The following is a 17,627-nucleotide window of genomic DNA, read 5'->3' on the forward strand; positions in this document are numbered from 1 at the left end:
TTCAATTCTCATTTTCAAATTGTATTATATAGAAATCTATTTGTTTTATAGTTGCATTTTATATGAAGAATTACTTGACACTCCTGTTGAACACTGAAAAATGAAACGTGGTTTCTTGTTCTCTAAATATGGATCAAAATTTTTGTTTTAAATAGAAATATTTTAAAGTTACAGTAAATTCATATTTTGATACAAATGTTTCTTACAATTTTCGTTAAAATACATTTCAGAATAATGTGGCCTCATTATATGGATATCGATATAGTACGGATTTAATTTGTGTATCTAAGGATAAAGCGTAGTAATAAAAGAAATGTACATTTAAATTATCAAAATTTTTAGAATTTCGTTAAGGATGTAGTTCCTAATATAATCATAGATCCAACTTGGGCCATACATTTATTTACAGAGCAATCGTTGTATAAAATGGTATTCATTACGACATAAGGTATACTAAACACGATATATTAATGACTTCTAAGTGTAATGGATCTTTTTTTCTTTATTATATTTATGTAGTAATTATACAAGTGTTTATAGAAAAACTCATAATTCTACATAGGAATATAATGTACATATAAATTGATCTTTTATACTTTATTGTATTAACATAATTTAATACATGTATCTTTTACGTACGTATATAAAAATAGAAAGATTGAAATATTATAATATAAAAGTTAAGTTTATCAATCGAAAAATTTCATTGTTTATTAAAATTTGTATCCCGCTTAATTTATCACGATTTATAAATTTTCATCATTGAATGGCACGATACCTAAAACATTAGTTTCAATTATATCTGCGTAGAAAGAAAAAGAGAGATAAATCTGTGTACATATTAGTATCTATAAAATTCGATATATTCATGGCCAACTTGAATTTGCTAACTTTGCATCTTAAACAGTTTTATTGAAGCTTACAAGTTCAAGATAATGGTTATACAAGCATAATTTCTTCTACTTTTTATACATAAAATATCATACCTTATCTATTTTTATGAAAGTCGTACAACTTTCTGTGTGAACGTATTCACTAAAATTCTTTCATACATCAATCGAAGTTGTTAAAAATTAATCATCAATAATATGTCTATCAGAGCCTCAACACTTACATCGTTTTGCGCTCGAAGAATAGGAAGACAGGTAGATACGTACATCATTAAATAAGTGATGAACAACCTTTTTTCAAATTTAATACTATTATTTTTAGTATATTATTTACACATTAAAACAGTATGATTTTACCGAATCATAGGTTGTTCATCGCTGCTTTAAATGATAAAGTGCAACCAATAGAAATACCAATTATTAATGAAAATATTTTCAGTTTTTAGTTCGTACTTCTGTCATTGCACAACAAACTCGACACCTGCAAGTTCATGAAAATATTGCATACACTTTGCTGAAAAGTGCAGGAATTCCAACTCCTCCTTTCGGAGTAGCCAAGACTCCAGATGAAGCTGCAAAGATAGCAACGAATCTCGGGACTAAAGATATTGTGTTGAAGGCTCAAGTACTTGCCGGAGGACGTGGAATGGGACACTTTAAAGGTACCAATGTCAGCGGTGTTGTTATGTGTGAAACGTGAGTTTGGTCAAATAAAAATCGTATTATTTAATTAATAATGTTTATATTACATTAATTCATCAATATACTATACAATAGAAGACGATAAGTCAGTGCAGTAATATTTGGAAAAGAACTAACGAATGTCTTGTTTTGTGTTTTATCAGTATATTGATGAATTATTATTTTTTCAGTATATAATATATTGCATTGTGTAATTCATTTCAGATCCGAAGAAGCAAAAATTATAGCCGATAATATGATAGGCAAGTTGTTAATAACTAAACAAACTGGAGAAGCTGGTAAAATTTGTAATTCGGTAATGGTAACAACACGTATGTTTGCACGTAAAGAATATTACATGGCTGTAATGTTAGAAACCTCTTTCGACGTAAATTTCTATATTTTATTCAAATAATTGTCGTTGTGCAGAATATATTGAAATGCAATTTTGTAGGGGCCTGTTGTAATTGTATCTAAACAAGGTGGTGTAAATATTGAAGACATCGCTGCTACGAATCCAGAAGCTATAACATATATACCGGTGAATATTATGGAGGGTTTAACAGTTGATCAAGTAAATCAAGTTGTGGCTGCATTAGATATGAAAGGGGAAGGTAAAAAGATCACAGCGAAAATTATTTGCAACCTCTACGAGTTATTTGTGGAAAAAGAAGCTTTATTACTCGAAATCAACCCATTTTCGTTAGATCTTTGCGGAGAATGTATGCTGTAGAAAGAATTTAAAAGATTTTATTGAGTCGATGATTCTCGATAATAATAATAGGTATCATGCGTTATTTACAGATTTTGCATTAGATTGTAAATGTTCATTTGATGACAGTTCAGAGTTCAGGCAAAAGGAATTATTTTCTCTCAGAGATTGGAGTCAAGAAGATCCTAACGAGGTCCAAGCAGCTAAATTTAATTTAAATTATATAGCATTAACTGGAAACATAGGGTGTATGGTGAATGGAGCTGGATTAGCGATGGCTACCATGGACCTCATTAAACTGCACGGCGGTATGCCGGCTAACTTTTTAGATGTGGGTGGTACTGCCACTGCAGAAACCGTAAAAGAAGCTTTTAAAATAATACTCTCCGATCCAAGGGTATTTAAAACTCTAAAAGATTAAAATTTCAATGTACTCAAGTTAAATCTATTGTGAAACAAATCGTAAACCGTTCAATGTAAAATTTGATAAAATTTTGTATAAAAACTTTCAGGTAGAGGCGATTTTCGTGAATATATTTGGTGGTATTATGAGATGCGATATAATAGCGCAAGGAATTATCAGCGCGACCAAAGATTTAAACGTAACAGTTCCAATAGTTGTGAGATTGCAGGTAACTTGTAATGTTTGAAACATTTATGCTTTATATTGTATAGTTGTCAGAAATCTCTTTTTACATTCGTTTCATATAGGGAACCAATGTAGATAAAGCACATCAGATGATAAAAGAGGCAAAGTTGAAAGTTATTTCTGTAGATGATTTTTCTAATGCTGCCAAGTCGGCTGTGAAATTGGCGTTAATAGTAAAAGCTGCAAATTCTATGAATTTAGATATTACTTTCACAGCAAGAGGAAATGTTTCTAAGGAAATATCCAATACGTCGAAATAAACAAATTTTGTATACTTTTAAGGATATAACTTGCAAGGTGCTGTATTAATATTACTATAAAATATACAATAGCTCTTTTTAACTTGTATTTGTATTAATCACTTTAGAATCAATGAAGCTTATATTTAAGAAAAAGGAATGGAATTGAAAATTCTACAAATTTATGTAGATCTATAAATGTACTGATAAAAAATAAATATATTCCTTAATTAAATTATATGTTTTAGCTTTGCAATCCTACAAGTTTCAATGGTCACGTAATTGCACGTATCGGTATCAAGATATTGTTGATACTACAATTTATAAGAACATAATCAAATGGAAAGATAAAAATGAATAAAGTATATCTTAAGTGTGTGAATGTGAAATTGAATTTTCGCAGAAATTTCTGATAGTGTAAAGTAGTGCTGCCCTCGCAAGCGGAGTTTGCGTCATGTTTTTATAGGAAACGTCAAGAAAGGTGGGGACGTGAAGGCGCAGCTTATACTTCGCAGTCCACTGCCACTGCTTTAATAAGATGGCTACCATGTTGTCTCGGACTGTTTCGCTCCTTGAAAATTTCACCCGATTTAATGGGCCGAAGGTATATTAAATAATTAATTCTATATTGAAAGCTGTTTTCTCCGTTTGCGCGGACTCGTATTCGTATAGCATGTTTAGTTCCATTTATGAAAAAGTATCGGTATTTACGCCACTGATTCATAAGTGGAGTAATCACCATATTAGATGTCTGTAGTCTGCTAAATTAGGCGCCAGGGTCAAGTGATTCGAAGCCAAAGATTGCGGCCTTGCACTAAACCTAATTTTTTCACGAAATCCGAATATGACAGTTATGCAATACGATTGTGGATTTTTCCACGATCAATTTTCGATTCGTTGGTCATTGACTCTGGCCCGCACATTCATATTTAATTAAGAGTTATTAAATTATGCGAAAACCATTGCCCCTTGTCAAATCATTCGAAAATTGTCATTTCTTCGAAAATTTCAAATGCAAGTAATCGAAATTTTTCATATCGATTGTTTTTTGTTTTTTCCTTTCTTTGTGTTGTTCCTTTTATTTAAAAATATTAAGACGTTTCCAATTGTAATTGTTTGTTGTTTGTTGTTTGCACGCTCGTGTTAATTGATTGACGTGTTTACTTGCTGTAAACAAAATAGTCTAGCAGTGTCAGAGCTATGTGAGTCAACAACTGATTGACCATTAGAGTATTTTTAAATCTTAATGTTGACTGCCTGTTAAAAGTTCAAGAACAGTTGATACTTTGCTTTATTGCTTGTATTGAATATTAGCTTACATATTGTTAAACTTATCTTCAATGAATGTTATTTATAAACATTTATTAATATAATTTTCTATTACATAATTACATTCATTTTGCTAACTAAAGTAATTATCTAACAATATAATATATAACTATAATTTTCACAATTTACATATATATATATATTGTCACTCAAACTTTGTTTGATATTAACGATTGGTTTCTGTTCTTCTGTTCATGTAGATACTAGGATGCAAAACAAATTTAGTGAAGCAACCAGTCAGAAATTTAAATGTTCATGAACACATCAGTTATACTTTACTGAATGAAGCCGGAGTTCCAACTCCTAAATTTGGAGTTGCCAAGACTCCAGATGAAGCTGCAAAACTTGCTGCTGATTTGAAGACCAAAGATATTGTTTTGAAGGCACAAGTTTTAGCTGGTGGTAGAGGTAAAGGACACTTTAAAGACACTAATGTTAGTGGTGTAAAGATGTGTGAAACGTAAGTTATTATATATACAATAATAAAGAATATATATATCTTGTTTATATTACATACTCCTAATATACATTTCCTTTTTCATAGGCCTGAAGAAGCAAGAAAATTAGCCAGTCAAATGTTAGGTAAATTATTAATTACTAAGCAGACAGGTGAAGCAGGTAGGATATGCAATGCAGTAATGGTAACACAGCGCATGTTTCCACGCAAAGAATACTATCTTGCTGTTATGATGGAAAGAGCCTTTGGTGTAAGTCCAAAAGCAAATGTAATTTTAATTAACAGAATAACATAGTTCTAATAAAGAAATTTCTTATTCCAGGGTCCTGTCATAATAGCTTCAAGTCAAGGTGGTGTAAATATTGAAGAAGTTGCTGCAACAAATCCTAGTGCTATCATGTATGAACCCATTGATATTGATAAGGGTATTACAAAAGAGCAAGCAGATCGTATTGCTGTCAAACTTGGACTTCAAAATGTTAAAGATTACATTTCTACTATAATCATGAATCTGTATCAGATGTTTCTTAAAAAAGATGCTCTTCTGTTAGAGGTGAATCCTTTAGCAGAAGATATTAATGGACAATGTAATATCGACTTGAAAACCTTTATTTCATATTAAAAACAAGTAAAATTTTTATTAAAGGTTTTATTTTATGATATTCAGATTTTGCTTTGGACTGCAAGTGCAGATTCGATGATAATGCTCAATTCAGGCAAAAAGAATTATTTTCTTTGAGAGATTGGTCTCAGGAAGATTCTAAAGAAGTTGAAGCTGCTAAGTACGACTTAAATTACATTGCACTCGATGGTAATATTGGTTGTATGGTAAATGGAGCTGGTTTAGCAATGGCCACCATGGATATCATAAAATTACATGGAGGAGAACCAGCCAATTTCTTAGATGTAGGCGGCGGGGCCACCTCTTCTGCTGTAAAAGAGGCATTTAAAATAATTACATCTGATGCACGAGTAAGTAATACAATATGCACACTATTAATACGTCTTAATATTTCATAAAATTAATCAATATTTTTTTTGTTTATCAATACAGGTTCACGCCCTTTTAGTCAATATATTTGGTGGAATCATGAGATGTGATGTTATTGCAGAGGGAATCATTGCTGCAACTAAAGAACTTAGCTTAAAAATTCCTGTTGTTGTTCGATTGCAGGTATCTATAATTTATTCCAAGTGCATGCCGATAATATTCAAAGAATAACGGTAATGGTATGATTTTTATTCTGTTTAATTGAATTGTTATTTCAGGGTACAAACGTAGATGAAGCTAAAGCTCTTATTGCAAATGCCGGTTTAAAAATCGTTCCGATCGATGATCTCGATGAAGCTGCTCGGGTTGCAGTTAAATTATCAACAATCGTTAAATTGGCACAATCTGAAAATCTCAACATTAACTTCGAAATTCCTTCAATTTCATAAGTATAGTGAAGAGTGTAATTTATATATTACCAATTGAGAATTATGAGGATATGCAGATCCACGTTGTTAACATTTTTGGAACAACATTTGAAAGTAATAATTAGATTAATTATTTTGATTGTCACTTGTGCTGTCCTTAGAATCACATTTGAATCATATGTTTCTATTATAAATGAACCGAAAAAAAGTCATTGCAATTTTTGCTTTACTGCCCCATAATTAAAAAATTCATATTTTCTCTAAAGGAGGAAAGACGGAAAATGACTACGTGTTTACGATCTTGTATATTTTAATTGTTAAAAATTGCCGAACAGTTTGTTCAAAATTGATGTTGCTTTCTTCCCAGTGCAAGCACAAATTCGTTCCCAAGAAGTGTGCCACCTTCTTCAAAGGTGTAGTTTATTTACCCAATTAATGGGTCTCTGTGATTCAGTATTAAAATTAAGTTACATAATATACATTTATCAACATAGCCATATTTTTTGCACGAATGTGTAGTCTACATTCTTTCAAAGCTTTCTATATGTAATATATGTATAGTGACAAAATACGAGATTATTGTCCAAAAAACGAAACCTTTTATATAATCATCTATGAAAGAAAAAGTTGTTATAATTGAGACATACATGAGATATGATTATTATATCTCATTTAAAGAAAGAAAAAGGCCTGTTTGATGTAATATAGATATATGTAGTTATATGTATATGTACACATATATAAATTATTTTATGTAATTTTAATTTGTTTTCATTTTGTTAATAAGTCAAAAGTATATATTGTTCAAGGTTGTTTATCCCCTGAGGCAAAATATCATGACAATGTAATCAGACTAGAACGTATCAATGATGCGACGTAATCGTGTAATGATGAAAGAATTATACTGTTTGCATTTATATTATGTATGTATTATACAATATGTTACAAAATGTATGACTCCATAAAAAAAACAGTATAATTTAATTTATTGACAATAATTTATAAAAAAAGAACAAAATTATGGATCAGCAAATGTATATATAAACTATTTACTTTAAATACGACATGAAAATATTTAAAATAAAATCTTATGTGTTCTTTGAAGTGCAAAACTGTTCCGAAAGTATTTTTAATTAAACGCAATTGTGATCCGTAAAACTCTATATCTTAATAAATATATGCTATTGTTATGCATTTCTTTACTTGTTTCTACGTGAAAATTATTTTAAATAATCAAAAACAAATAAGATAATAATCAAACATGTACGTATTTCATATTAGTATGAAATTTTACAATATATATAATATAATGACTCTGAATATAATATATAAATTTATGTTTTCGAAGAATTCATTTTTTTTTAAATATCCAATTAATTTTAGTAGGAATATGTTTCAAATTATTTATATATACTAATTATATTTCATGATTTTTTTTTAAGTTGGCCTTCCTGCTTGATATACAGGTAATGCAATTGGTAACAAGGATTCACAATTCATTTTGAATAACGTGCGTTCTAACGAAGTTTCACATTATTTGTTTCTTTACCTTTCAAGATTTTACATTCGGATTATTAATATATATATAAGAAATGGTACGAACAAAAGCTGATCGTGTTCCCGCGAAAGGTGAGAAAAATTTCCAAAAATTGATATACATGTATACAAAAATTTGTACTAGTTCAATCCTTCAATTTTATCATTTCTTTGTTCTTTCATCTTTAATTGTACTTTATTTATTATTACTTTGATTTACTACTCTGTTAGTAACTTTTCTATATGTACGGAGAGACAATATTGTTTTTAATTATTAGAATATTTGATGGTATTTAATTTTGCTAAAAATGTTGTATAATATTTATTGTTTGTAGCTGTTGGCAGCAAAGCACCACATAAGGCTGTAAAAAGTACTCCAGTTAAGAAAACATCTAGTGGTGCTAGAGGTAAAACTCTTCTTTAAACCAAAAAGGTACTGATGAAGTAATTCAGTTAGAAAAAATTCAATGAGGGCATAATTTTAGGAAAGAGTTATTCGGGTGGTAATCCGTATCATCCAAGAGAAACACCAGAATGGCAGAAACCTATTACATCCTTTCTTAATCAGAATTCTATGAACACAGCAGCAGATTCATCAGAAACTCAGGTAAATGGTATAATTATTATTAATTAATATACTTTAGAGAATAAGACATTAAATAATAATGTTGTTACAACAGGAAAACAATGATGCAGGCAGCAGCAAAGAAGCAGAAAATGAATCAGACTGAAAGTATGCAACAATATTGTTGCTCAAAGATTATATACTGTTATCTTACTGTTATTTACCACTAAAATTATTTATTTTCCTTTAAGTATTACAAATACTATTTTTTTATATTTTATCTTAAAGTGACAATAACTTTTACTTTTATCTAATATAGGCAAAAGGTATGTAAAAGCAACAAGTTTCTTAATGATTGAAAATAGAAGTAAACTATGGTTAAGTTATGTGAATTAAAATGAACATTTTTCTCCTTTTGTTTAACATTTAAAACATGTGCTCCATGTGATAGGTATAATTTAAAGAATTAGGATTAAAATTATAATATATTGAATAATAATATCGTATATAAAAAAAAATAAATATTTATATTAATACTTAAAAGAAATTAATTTTTAATTGATTTAATCATAGAACTCTGAAAAAAAACAATTTTTCGTGTTTAATATAAATATGTATGTGTTTTAAACAAAATATAATTATGTATGCATTTTAAGCGGAATATAAAATTCATCTGTTTTCATAGTTCAATTTGATAAAAAATACTGTCATCGTGTAAAAATTATAACTATTTAGTTTTACGTAACGTTGATGTAAGGCTTTTGTGAGAAAGAAATCGACCAATCGCGGGTCTCTGTTCCGACGTTTCTTTTCCGCGGTTATTGTTTTGCTTGGTTTGGGAACACAATTTTACCATCAAAATTTTGGCAATCTAAGTTGCGGTAAAGATTCGCAGTATTGAAATGTTGTCGATAGCAAAAATTCTGTAAAATATAGTTTCTGACGCGATTTTCGATCGAACGAACGAGATCGTATTCAGTGTCGTCTGCTTTGACGGAACTTCGTAATTTTTTTTTCTTTTCGTTTCATTATAACGTAGAATATTGAAACGACAACTTTAACCGGCTGTGAAAAACTGTTTCCAATCATGGCTAGTGTTTCTTATCAAATTGCAAACCTCCTGGAGAAGGTATTTAACGTGTTCTGTCGAACGTATATAAAAAATCTTTATCCTATGTACTGTAGAACAACATTCGAGACAAATGTTAATACTCGACCCGGTGATAATATAATGTGTACATAACCTTATTTTATTACTTAAAAAATTGTGATATCATTTCTACCACGAAACATTCTTTACTAGGTTCCATTAGAAGAAATGTTGTTGTGTTTATCTAGAACGATATATTTTTTTCGATTACATGATTTGATCTTTTACTTTTACGTATTAGTTATAAGTACTAATTTATGGACGAATGAATTCATTGGCAGCAAGAAACAAAGGTGTTTTCAGCTGTCACAAAGATGATACATATATCTATATATGTATTTATGCATCTAACATATTTGTATGCACACTATCTTAATTTGTTTTACAAAGAATTATTTAAAGTTTTGTACATTTATGATAATCATTAATTCTTTGTACTATTTATTATTTATATCTTTTTTTCCATTTTGATATTCTTTAATTTTTTACTATTTTATTATTGAGCCAAATTCTTCCACATGTATAATAAAAATTATAATTTCAGGGTTGTATCTTTGTATATATTGTGTCTATCTATTATATGAATATTATAATGCTTTTTATTGTCTCAGATGACATCCACGGACAAGGATTTTAGGTTTATGGCAACTAATGATCTAATGAGCGAACTCCAAAAGGATAACATCAAACTTGATGATGATTCAGAGCGTAAAGTTGTTAAGATGCTTTTAAAACTGTTGGAGGATAAAAATGGAGAAGTACAGAATCTTGCTGTAAAATGGTACAGTTATATCTAGATTAAGTTATTAAGTTTATCTTCATTTTTGTTTAAAATTCTGCTATAATATTTTCGATATTATTTTAAATATTAGTTATTCACTTTCCTTTAAAAATTATTAAGTTTGTATAATTGTTTATGTGTTCGATACGCGTATTATGTTTGCAAGATTTTCTTTGTATTTGGACACGATTACAGAAACGTGTCCGATTTCAGTTTGGGCCCATTAGTGAATAAGGTAAAGGAGTATCAAGTGGAAACTATTGTAGATGCTCTGTGCATTAATATGGTGTCAGATAAAGAACAATTAAGGGATATTTCCAGTATTGGCTTGAAGACTGTAATATCTGAGCTTCCTTTGGGATCTAGTGCACTTGTTGCAAATGTTTGTAAACGAATAACTGGCAGACTAAGCAGTGCTATAGAAAAAGTAATTATTCTTAATAAAATTCATTGTTTTGTATGCAGAGTTGATACTCAAAGTGATTGATTTAATTGAGCAGGAAATTATTTTACAAATAAAAATAAGTAAAATTTTATAAGTTTATTCCCAAAAACTATGTTTTAAGTGCAAAAAATAATTTAAGAATGTTTATTTATCTTCATATAAAAATAATTTCTTGCTTTATTGTATAGTTAAGTCTGGGATACTCAGTTTATTCAGAATAAAATAATTTTTTATTACATAGCAAGAAGATGTATCTGTACAACTTGAAGCACTCGATATTATGGCCGATTTATTGTCTCGGTTCGGTGCTTTACTAATTACTTTCCATTCTACCATTTTGGCTGCTTTATTGCCACAACTTTCATCTCCTCGTCAAGCAGTTCGAAAGCGTACAATAATAGCATTGAGCCATCTTCTAACTTCAAGCAACAATTATCTGTACAATAAATTATTAGATCATCTGCTCGAAGGCCTTTGCACGCAAACAGCAAAAAATGTAATACGTACTTATATACAGTGCATTGCTTCCATTTGGTATGTATCTTTTATGAAAAATTTGTACATGCATTTCTTTGTATTATTTTATTTAGTTTTTTTATTGTCCAATTTCAGTCGTCAAGCGGGACATAGATTTGGAGAACAGATAGAGAAAGTTATGCCATTAATTGTACAATATAGTAAAGAGGATGATGATGAACTGAGAGAGTATTGTTTACAAGCATTTGAATCTTTTGTATACAGATGTCCCAAAGAAATTACTCCACATATAAATAAAGTAAGCAACTCTTTTAAAATCTGTGTTTTTAATGTATTGCATTAAAAACAACTACTTTTCAGAAAATGTACAAAATATGTCCAATATTCTACAAAATTTGCAAACTCGCGAAATTTGCGAATTAAATAGTTATAGTTGGACAACTATCAACATTTGTTTACTGTTCATTATATATATATCTCTGTTAGATTATAGGAATTTGTTTGGTTTACATTACATATGATCCAAACTATAATTACGATGATGATATGAACGATATGTCCGATGGAGAAGATGTAATGATGGAAGTAGAAGAAGATGGAGAGGAAGATGCAGAGGATGAATATTCAGATGACGATGATATGAGCTGGAAAGTTCGTAGAGCAGCTGCAAAGTGTCTCGAGGCTGTTGTATCTAGCAGGCGAGAGCTTCTTCCTGAACTTTATAAGGTTGTTTCTCCAGCTTTGATTGGAAGATTTAAGGGTAATTATTCTTATGCGATAAACCAATACAATAAAAAATTAAATTAATTTGAATACTTTGTGAACATATGAACAATGATTTCAAGGCCAATTTTTTCAATACTTTATTTGTCTTATACACCTATTATTACAGAGAGGGAGGAAAACGTAAAATCGGACATTTTCCACGCGTATATTGCGCTTTTAAGACAGACAAGACCAGCTACCGGTGTACCTCTTGATCCAGATGCAATGGAAGATGATGACGGGCCAATTGCATTATTGCAGCAGCAGGTTCCATTAATCGTGAAAGCTATCCATCGTCAAATGAAAGAGAAGAGCATCAAAACGAGACAAGATTGTTTCTCACTATTAAAGGAGCTAGTGCTCGTATTACCCGGTGCTTTAAGTAATCATATACCTGCGTTGATACCGGGTATACAATATTCACTGGGTGATAAAAATTCTTCATCGAATATGAAGATTGATACATTGGCATTTGTACATACCTTATTGATAACTCATCAACCGGAAGCGTTCCACGCTCATATGGCAGTGTTGGCGCCTCCAATAATTGCAGCTGTTGGAGATCCGTTTTACAAAATCACTGCAGAAGCGTTGCTTGTATTGCAGCAACTTGTACAAGTAATTAGACCCCACGGTAAGTCATAATAAAATCGTTCATTAAGCAATTGATCTAGACATGAATATACTCGTAATAATTAAAGAGTTGAACATAATTTCAGATAAAACATGTTACTTCGATTTTACATCACTGTCTGGAGAAATATATCGTTGCACATTAATGAGATTGAAAACAGCAGACATCGATCAGGAAGTGAAAGAGAGAGCAATTGCTTGCATGGGTCAGATTCTCGCACATTTTGGTGATACTTTATCCGATGAATTGCACGTATGCCTTCCTATATTCCTAGACAGACTCCGTAATGAAATTACACGGCTTACGACAGTGAAAGCTTTAACGTGTATAGCATCATCTCCTCTAAGAGTTGATCTGAATCAAATTATGGTACGTTTTACATTACATATTAATATTTTAAATCTTTATATTATTGTACTTTTTCTAATAGGAAGAAGCAATCCCAATTCTTGGATCCTTTCTAAGAAAAAATCAACGAGCTTTAAAATTATGTTCTCTTCCACTTTTGGACACGTTGGTTCGAAATTACAGCTCCACTCTTCACGTCGATTTATTAGATAAGGTAAGAAAAAGATAAGAAAACTGTGATCAATATGTATCATAACAATTGATGTTATTATAAAATATTTTATTAGGTTACTATGGAATTACCAGCGTTATTAAACGAAACTGACTTACACATTGCGCAATTAACACTTAATCTTCTTACCACCATTGCAAAATTGCATCCGGTTGCCCTTACAAGAGTTTCTGATAACATTCTTCCGGAAATATTGATTCTGGTGAAATCACCACTTCTCCAAGGTAAAATGTACTTTAATTATTTAACTTAAAACACTACTTTTGAGGTATAGTATCAGCTGTAAGTAGTGAATCACCCTGTATACTATAATTCATTTTTTGTTTCCGTATCTTAGGAGTAGCCTTGAATTCGATGTTGGAATTTTTCCAAGCACTAGTACAAGCAGATATACCGGGTCTTGGTTACAGAGAATTGCTCTCGATGTTATTAGCCCCAGTCAGTCAGGCTGTACTTCATAAACAAGCTTACCATTCCCTTGCTAAATGTGCAGCCGCATTAACAATCACATGGCATCAAGAAGCCCAAGCAGTGGTTGAACAATTTTTAAAAGATGTTCAAAGTCCTCAATGCGATGCACAGCATATTTTCGCACTTTTGGTTATTGGAGAAATAGGCAGACACGTGTAAGTATAAAATATTTCTAGTTTCAAGATATTGATGTTTTTCTTCTCTTACTTATTTTATTCAATTACTTTTTATCTAGAGATTTGAGTGGAATCACTTCATTGAAGCATATAATTCTATCTTCCTTCTCTTCTCATTCGGAGGAAGTAAAATCAGCAGCCAGTTACACGTTGGGTAATATTGCAGTTGGTAATCTTCCAGAATACTTACCGTTCATATTAAAAGAAATCGAGGCACAGCCAAAGCGTCAGTATCTTCTTTTGCACTCATTAAAAGAGGTAAAATTTTATCAAATATTGAAAGCCTGGTGAAATACTTTTTATTAGTAATATTGAATACATTGAAAATGTAATCGATTACAGATTATCACATGTCAATCAGCTAGTCCATCTGGTGTATCTCACTTGCAAAATTTCGTGCCTTCGATCTGGATGCTTTTATACAGGCACTGCGAATGCACAGAAGAAGGTACGCGTAACGTTGTAGCAGAGTGCTTAGGAAAGCTCACTTTGATCGATCCAGCTACTTTATTACCAAGATTACAGGAATCGCTGAAATCGCCATCTGCACTTATGAGAACGACTACAGTCACTGCTGTTAAATTCACTATTTCTGATCAGGTATTCCATTTTATTCAATTTTCGTTAATATTTTACTTGAAGAAAGTAAATAAATTATTTAATATTCAACAATTTTTAGAGTAAAATATTCAATATTATTTTCGTTATTCTTTACAGCCACAACAAATTGATGCTATGTTAAAACAATCTATGGGCAATTTCTTGGTTGCTTTGGAAGATCCCGATTTGAACGTAAGGAGGGTAGCTTTAGTTGCATTTAACTCAGCTGCTCATAACAAACCAATGCTCATAAGGGACTTGTTGGACTCTGTGTTACCATATCTTTATACTGAAACTAAGATAAAGGTAGTTTGACAAATTTTTGTTACTAGCCAAGGTATTAAAATAAACTAATTATTTTGTATATATCGAATGGTTTAAATTTAGAAAGAACTAATAAGAGAGGTTGAAATGGGTCCTTTCAAACATACAGTGGATGATGGTTTAGATCTCAGAAAAGCAGCATTTGAATGCATGTACACCTTGCTCGATTCATGTCTCGATCGACTCGATGTTTTTGAATTTTTAAATCATGTCGAAAATGGTCTCAGAGATCACTATGACATTAAAATGTTAACTTATTTAATGACTGCGAGACTCGCCCAATTATGTCCTACTGCAGTTCTACAGAGTAAGTGTAAAATGTAAATTAACTGTACAATAGTTTCAGGGTAAGTAGGCACGCAGAATTCAAACATATTCCAATCTTCAAATAGATCCTGCTAGTGAAGAAACTATACTTTTCTTTTTATACAACTACAATTTTTGTCTAATCTTTTTACAGATGTTTTAAGGTATTTCGATTCATTCAATGTATCTGTTACGATTATTATTATTATTACTTGTACCTGGCTCCAATTCTTTTTTAAATATACTACCATTGTTTAAAATGTTTGAGGCCCATTATTAAACTAAAGTGGCTATACTTAATCTTTACTAATAAGTCATGTAATTGTACGTAGGGTTGGAACGATTAGTTGAACCATTGAAAAGCACTTGTACAATGAAGGTAAAGGCAAATTCAGTAAAACAGGAGTACGAGAAACAGGATGAACTGAAACGTTCGGCACTGAGAGCTGTGGCAGCGTTATTAACAATTCCAGATGCTGGTAAACAACACATCAATAATCTGGAAACTATTTTCGTTACAGGTGGTGATATCAATGTTATTCTTCTACATACAAACTTTATTCCTCCTTTTTAGACAAAAATCCATCGTTGAGCGAGTTTGTAACGCAGATCAAATCAACGCCCGAGCTTCAGCCACTTTTCGATATAATCCAAAAAGATTGTAGCGGCAGTAGCGTAAATGAAACTAATGTGATGGATCAAAGCTAAAATGCCTATGACTTACTTTTTGTATTTCACATAAATCGTTGTTAGCTAAGCATCCACGGTCATATTATTCATAGTTTATTTCTATACGTTATTTTTTCATTATTATTCCTGATCTGAACTTGTAGTTTGAAATGAATGTGATTTCATGTGTAACACGCCATGTATAAATTATAAAATAAATTTGCCAATTGTAAGCATCTTACAATAACGTAACGGTTTTTCTTTTGATGTAATTCTAATCTTATGTAATTTATTTTTTAGGAAACAAGAAGATATAATACAAAGGAATCCAATCCCCTTTTCCAGAAAAATACTGAACGAAGTACCTCATATTAAGGATTACTGTATCCAAAATTGTCATACGAATAGAAAGGAGATGATTTCACATAAAGAATGACCGTTCTACTCGTGTTATGATTTTGGAAACACCTTGTACAATTCTTTTCCTTTCAGTCGTACAATCCGACTAAATATAAGCTATTAACGCTCTATCTCCTTTGGCACGTATACGTTCCATTTGCTGACCTACTTACACGAATCATCAATAAGTTTATTAGTAAGACTGACTACTACTTTCTCCGAAAACGAATGTCCATATACAACGCGAGAATGTATCATTTAAGCCACTTAAAAATGTATGTATCTCCATTAAAAATGGGTTACACTTTATATGATAAAAAGCGTCAACAATATTTCATATAAATATTTTTGTGCATTCAGAATTTCCTTATAACATAGATTTATAGCAACTGGATTCAATTGAAATGGAAATGTTTAGTTTCAGTTAGTGCGTGCCAAAAATAGAAGAAGATTTAGGAATGCACAGATGGGGGTGGTGCTCTGCCAAATATTTTGCGGTCGACAACCTCTAATCTCACATTGCATTTGCAATAATATATAACTCGTTAATTTTGTCAGTAAAGTCTGCTAAGAATTGCATAGACGAACAGACGTTTAATTTATTATATATAATCAGAATTTCCCGCCCGGAGTAAAACGCACTTAGCGTAGGATTGCATTTTAAAGTCAGTAAAGTCTAACTGGTTTTTATATTTATGGAAATTACTTCTTTACATATGTACTGTTAGAATTATCTATAGATTCTTTTACCGTTCTATAGCCATGAAATGTAGTATGTAGATAGCTTAAAAATTTTTGTGTCACATAGTAAAGATACATTAAATTAACAATTGTTTCTTTGCTTTCAGATTGCGAGTACATTACTGTGCGCTGGATAGCGATCGCAAGAATTGCTTGTGCTGTTCATTACTGAGTCATTTAGCATAGAGCAGTTTTGTTTTTTCTCTACGAGTTCATGCTGATTCTCATGCGCAGTCCTTCACCTAATTCTAAAACCTGCCGCTAATCACGTTCCCCACTCAACAGTTTTTTGACGTGACGAAAATCATCTGAGACGGCGCGCGGCCACCCATGTGGCACCTCGTAATGGGTTCTTAAGCTTTTACCATTATACATGGTGCACGTACACCCGACTGATCTTCAAAGTCATTTTTCTTAGAAATAAGCTTTCAGACTCGATTTTGGTATACTTAACTTTCGTCTTTAGCTTCTAAGATCGTTTCTTTTATTTATAATCACGTAGAACTCAACATACTATATATAAAAATTTCTTCGAATTCGGTTAGGCGTCTGAAATTTCTAACATTGCTAGAGATCACGTAGACACCAGTAAGGCGAACCGCTTTTAACTCAGCTATGTTCTGCTTATTTGT

At 31.1% G+C, this 17,627-nt stretch overlaps 4 protein-coding genes across 5 annotated transcripts; all 4 read left to right on the plus strand.

The window, feature by feature from the left end:
* Positions 1–1,317: 1,317 nt before the first annotated feature.
* Positions 1,318–3,340, plus strand: LOC143428197 (succinate--CoA ligase [ADP-forming] subunit beta, mitochondrial-like; the record flags this gene model as incomplete). Its single annotated transcript, XM_076902916.1, has 6 exons — positions 1,318–1,586; positions 1,797–1,959; positions 2,026–2,293; positions 2,376–2,680; positions 2,796–2,915; positions 2,995–3,340. Coding segments are annotated over 6 exons (1,323 nt in total), but the record flags the coding sequence as incomplete, so codon positions are not given.
* Positions 3,341–3,637: 297 nt separating this feature from the next.
* Positions 3,638–6,515, plus strand: LOC143428369 (succinate--CoA ligase [ADP-forming] subunit beta, mitochondrial-like). Its single transcript, XM_076903175.1, has 7 exons — positions 3,638–3,775; positions 4,701–4,960; positions 5,045–5,207; positions 5,280–5,544; positions 5,625–5,929; positions 6,012–6,131; positions 6,227–6,515. Exons 1-7 carry the CDS (start codon positions 3,710–3,712, stop codon positions 6,395–6,397), a joined length of 1,350 nt encoding a protein of 449 aa, XP_076759290.1. The 5' UTR covers positions 3,638–3,709; the 3' UTR covers positions 6,398–6,515.
* Positions 6,516–7,835: 1,320 nt separating this feature from the next.
* On the plus strand, positions 7,836–8,865 carry LOC143428333 (PCNA-associated factor). Its single transcript, XM_076903120.1, has 4 exons — positions 7,836–8,005; positions 8,248–8,319; positions 8,398–8,519; positions 8,593–8,865. The coding sequence occupies exons 1-4, from the start codon at positions 7,969–7,971 to the stop codon at positions 8,641–8,643; spliced, it is 282 nt and encodes a 93-aa protein (XP_076759235.1). The 5' UTR covers positions 7,836–7,968; the 3' UTR covers positions 8,644–8,865.
* A 453-nt stretch (positions 8,866–9,318) lies between these two features.
* Cand1 (Cullin-associated and neddylation-dissociated 1) lies at positions 9,319–16,102 on the plus strand. Of its 2 annotated transcripts, XM_076903173.1 has the most exons (17): positions 9,319–9,606; positions 10,239–10,408; positions 10,622–10,835; positions 11,095–11,387; positions 11,466–11,628; positions 11,817–12,090; positions 12,223–12,729; positions 12,815–13,098; positions 13,160–13,291; positions 13,365–13,533; positions 13,647–13,935; positions 14,016–14,214; positions 14,299–14,556; positions 14,674–14,862; positions 14,944–15,187; positions 15,519–15,665; positions 15,761–16,102. In XM_076903173.1, exons 1-17 carry the CDS (start codon positions 9,565–9,567, stop codon positions 15,892–15,894), a joined length of 3,708 nt encoding a protein of 1,235 aa, XP_076759288.1. In that variant the 5' UTR covers positions 9,319–9,564; the 3' UTR covers positions 15,895–16,102. The 2 variants fall into 2 exon arrangements, with proteins under 2 accessions (XP_076759288.1, XP_076759289.1); XM_076903174.1 differs by lacking the exon at positions 9,319–9,606 and having other exon boundaries at positions 10,270–10,408; positions 10,604–10,835.
* Positions 16,103–17,627: the final 1,525 nt, after the last annotated feature.

Source organism: Xylocopa sonorina, chromosome 10 (assembly GCF_050948175.1).
Source record: "Xylocopa sonorina isolate GNS202 chromosome 10, iyXylSono1_principal, whole genome shotgun sequence".
Lineage (NCBI taxonomy): Eukaryota > Metazoa > Arthropoda > Insecta > Hymenoptera > Apidae > Xylocopa > Xylocopa sonorina.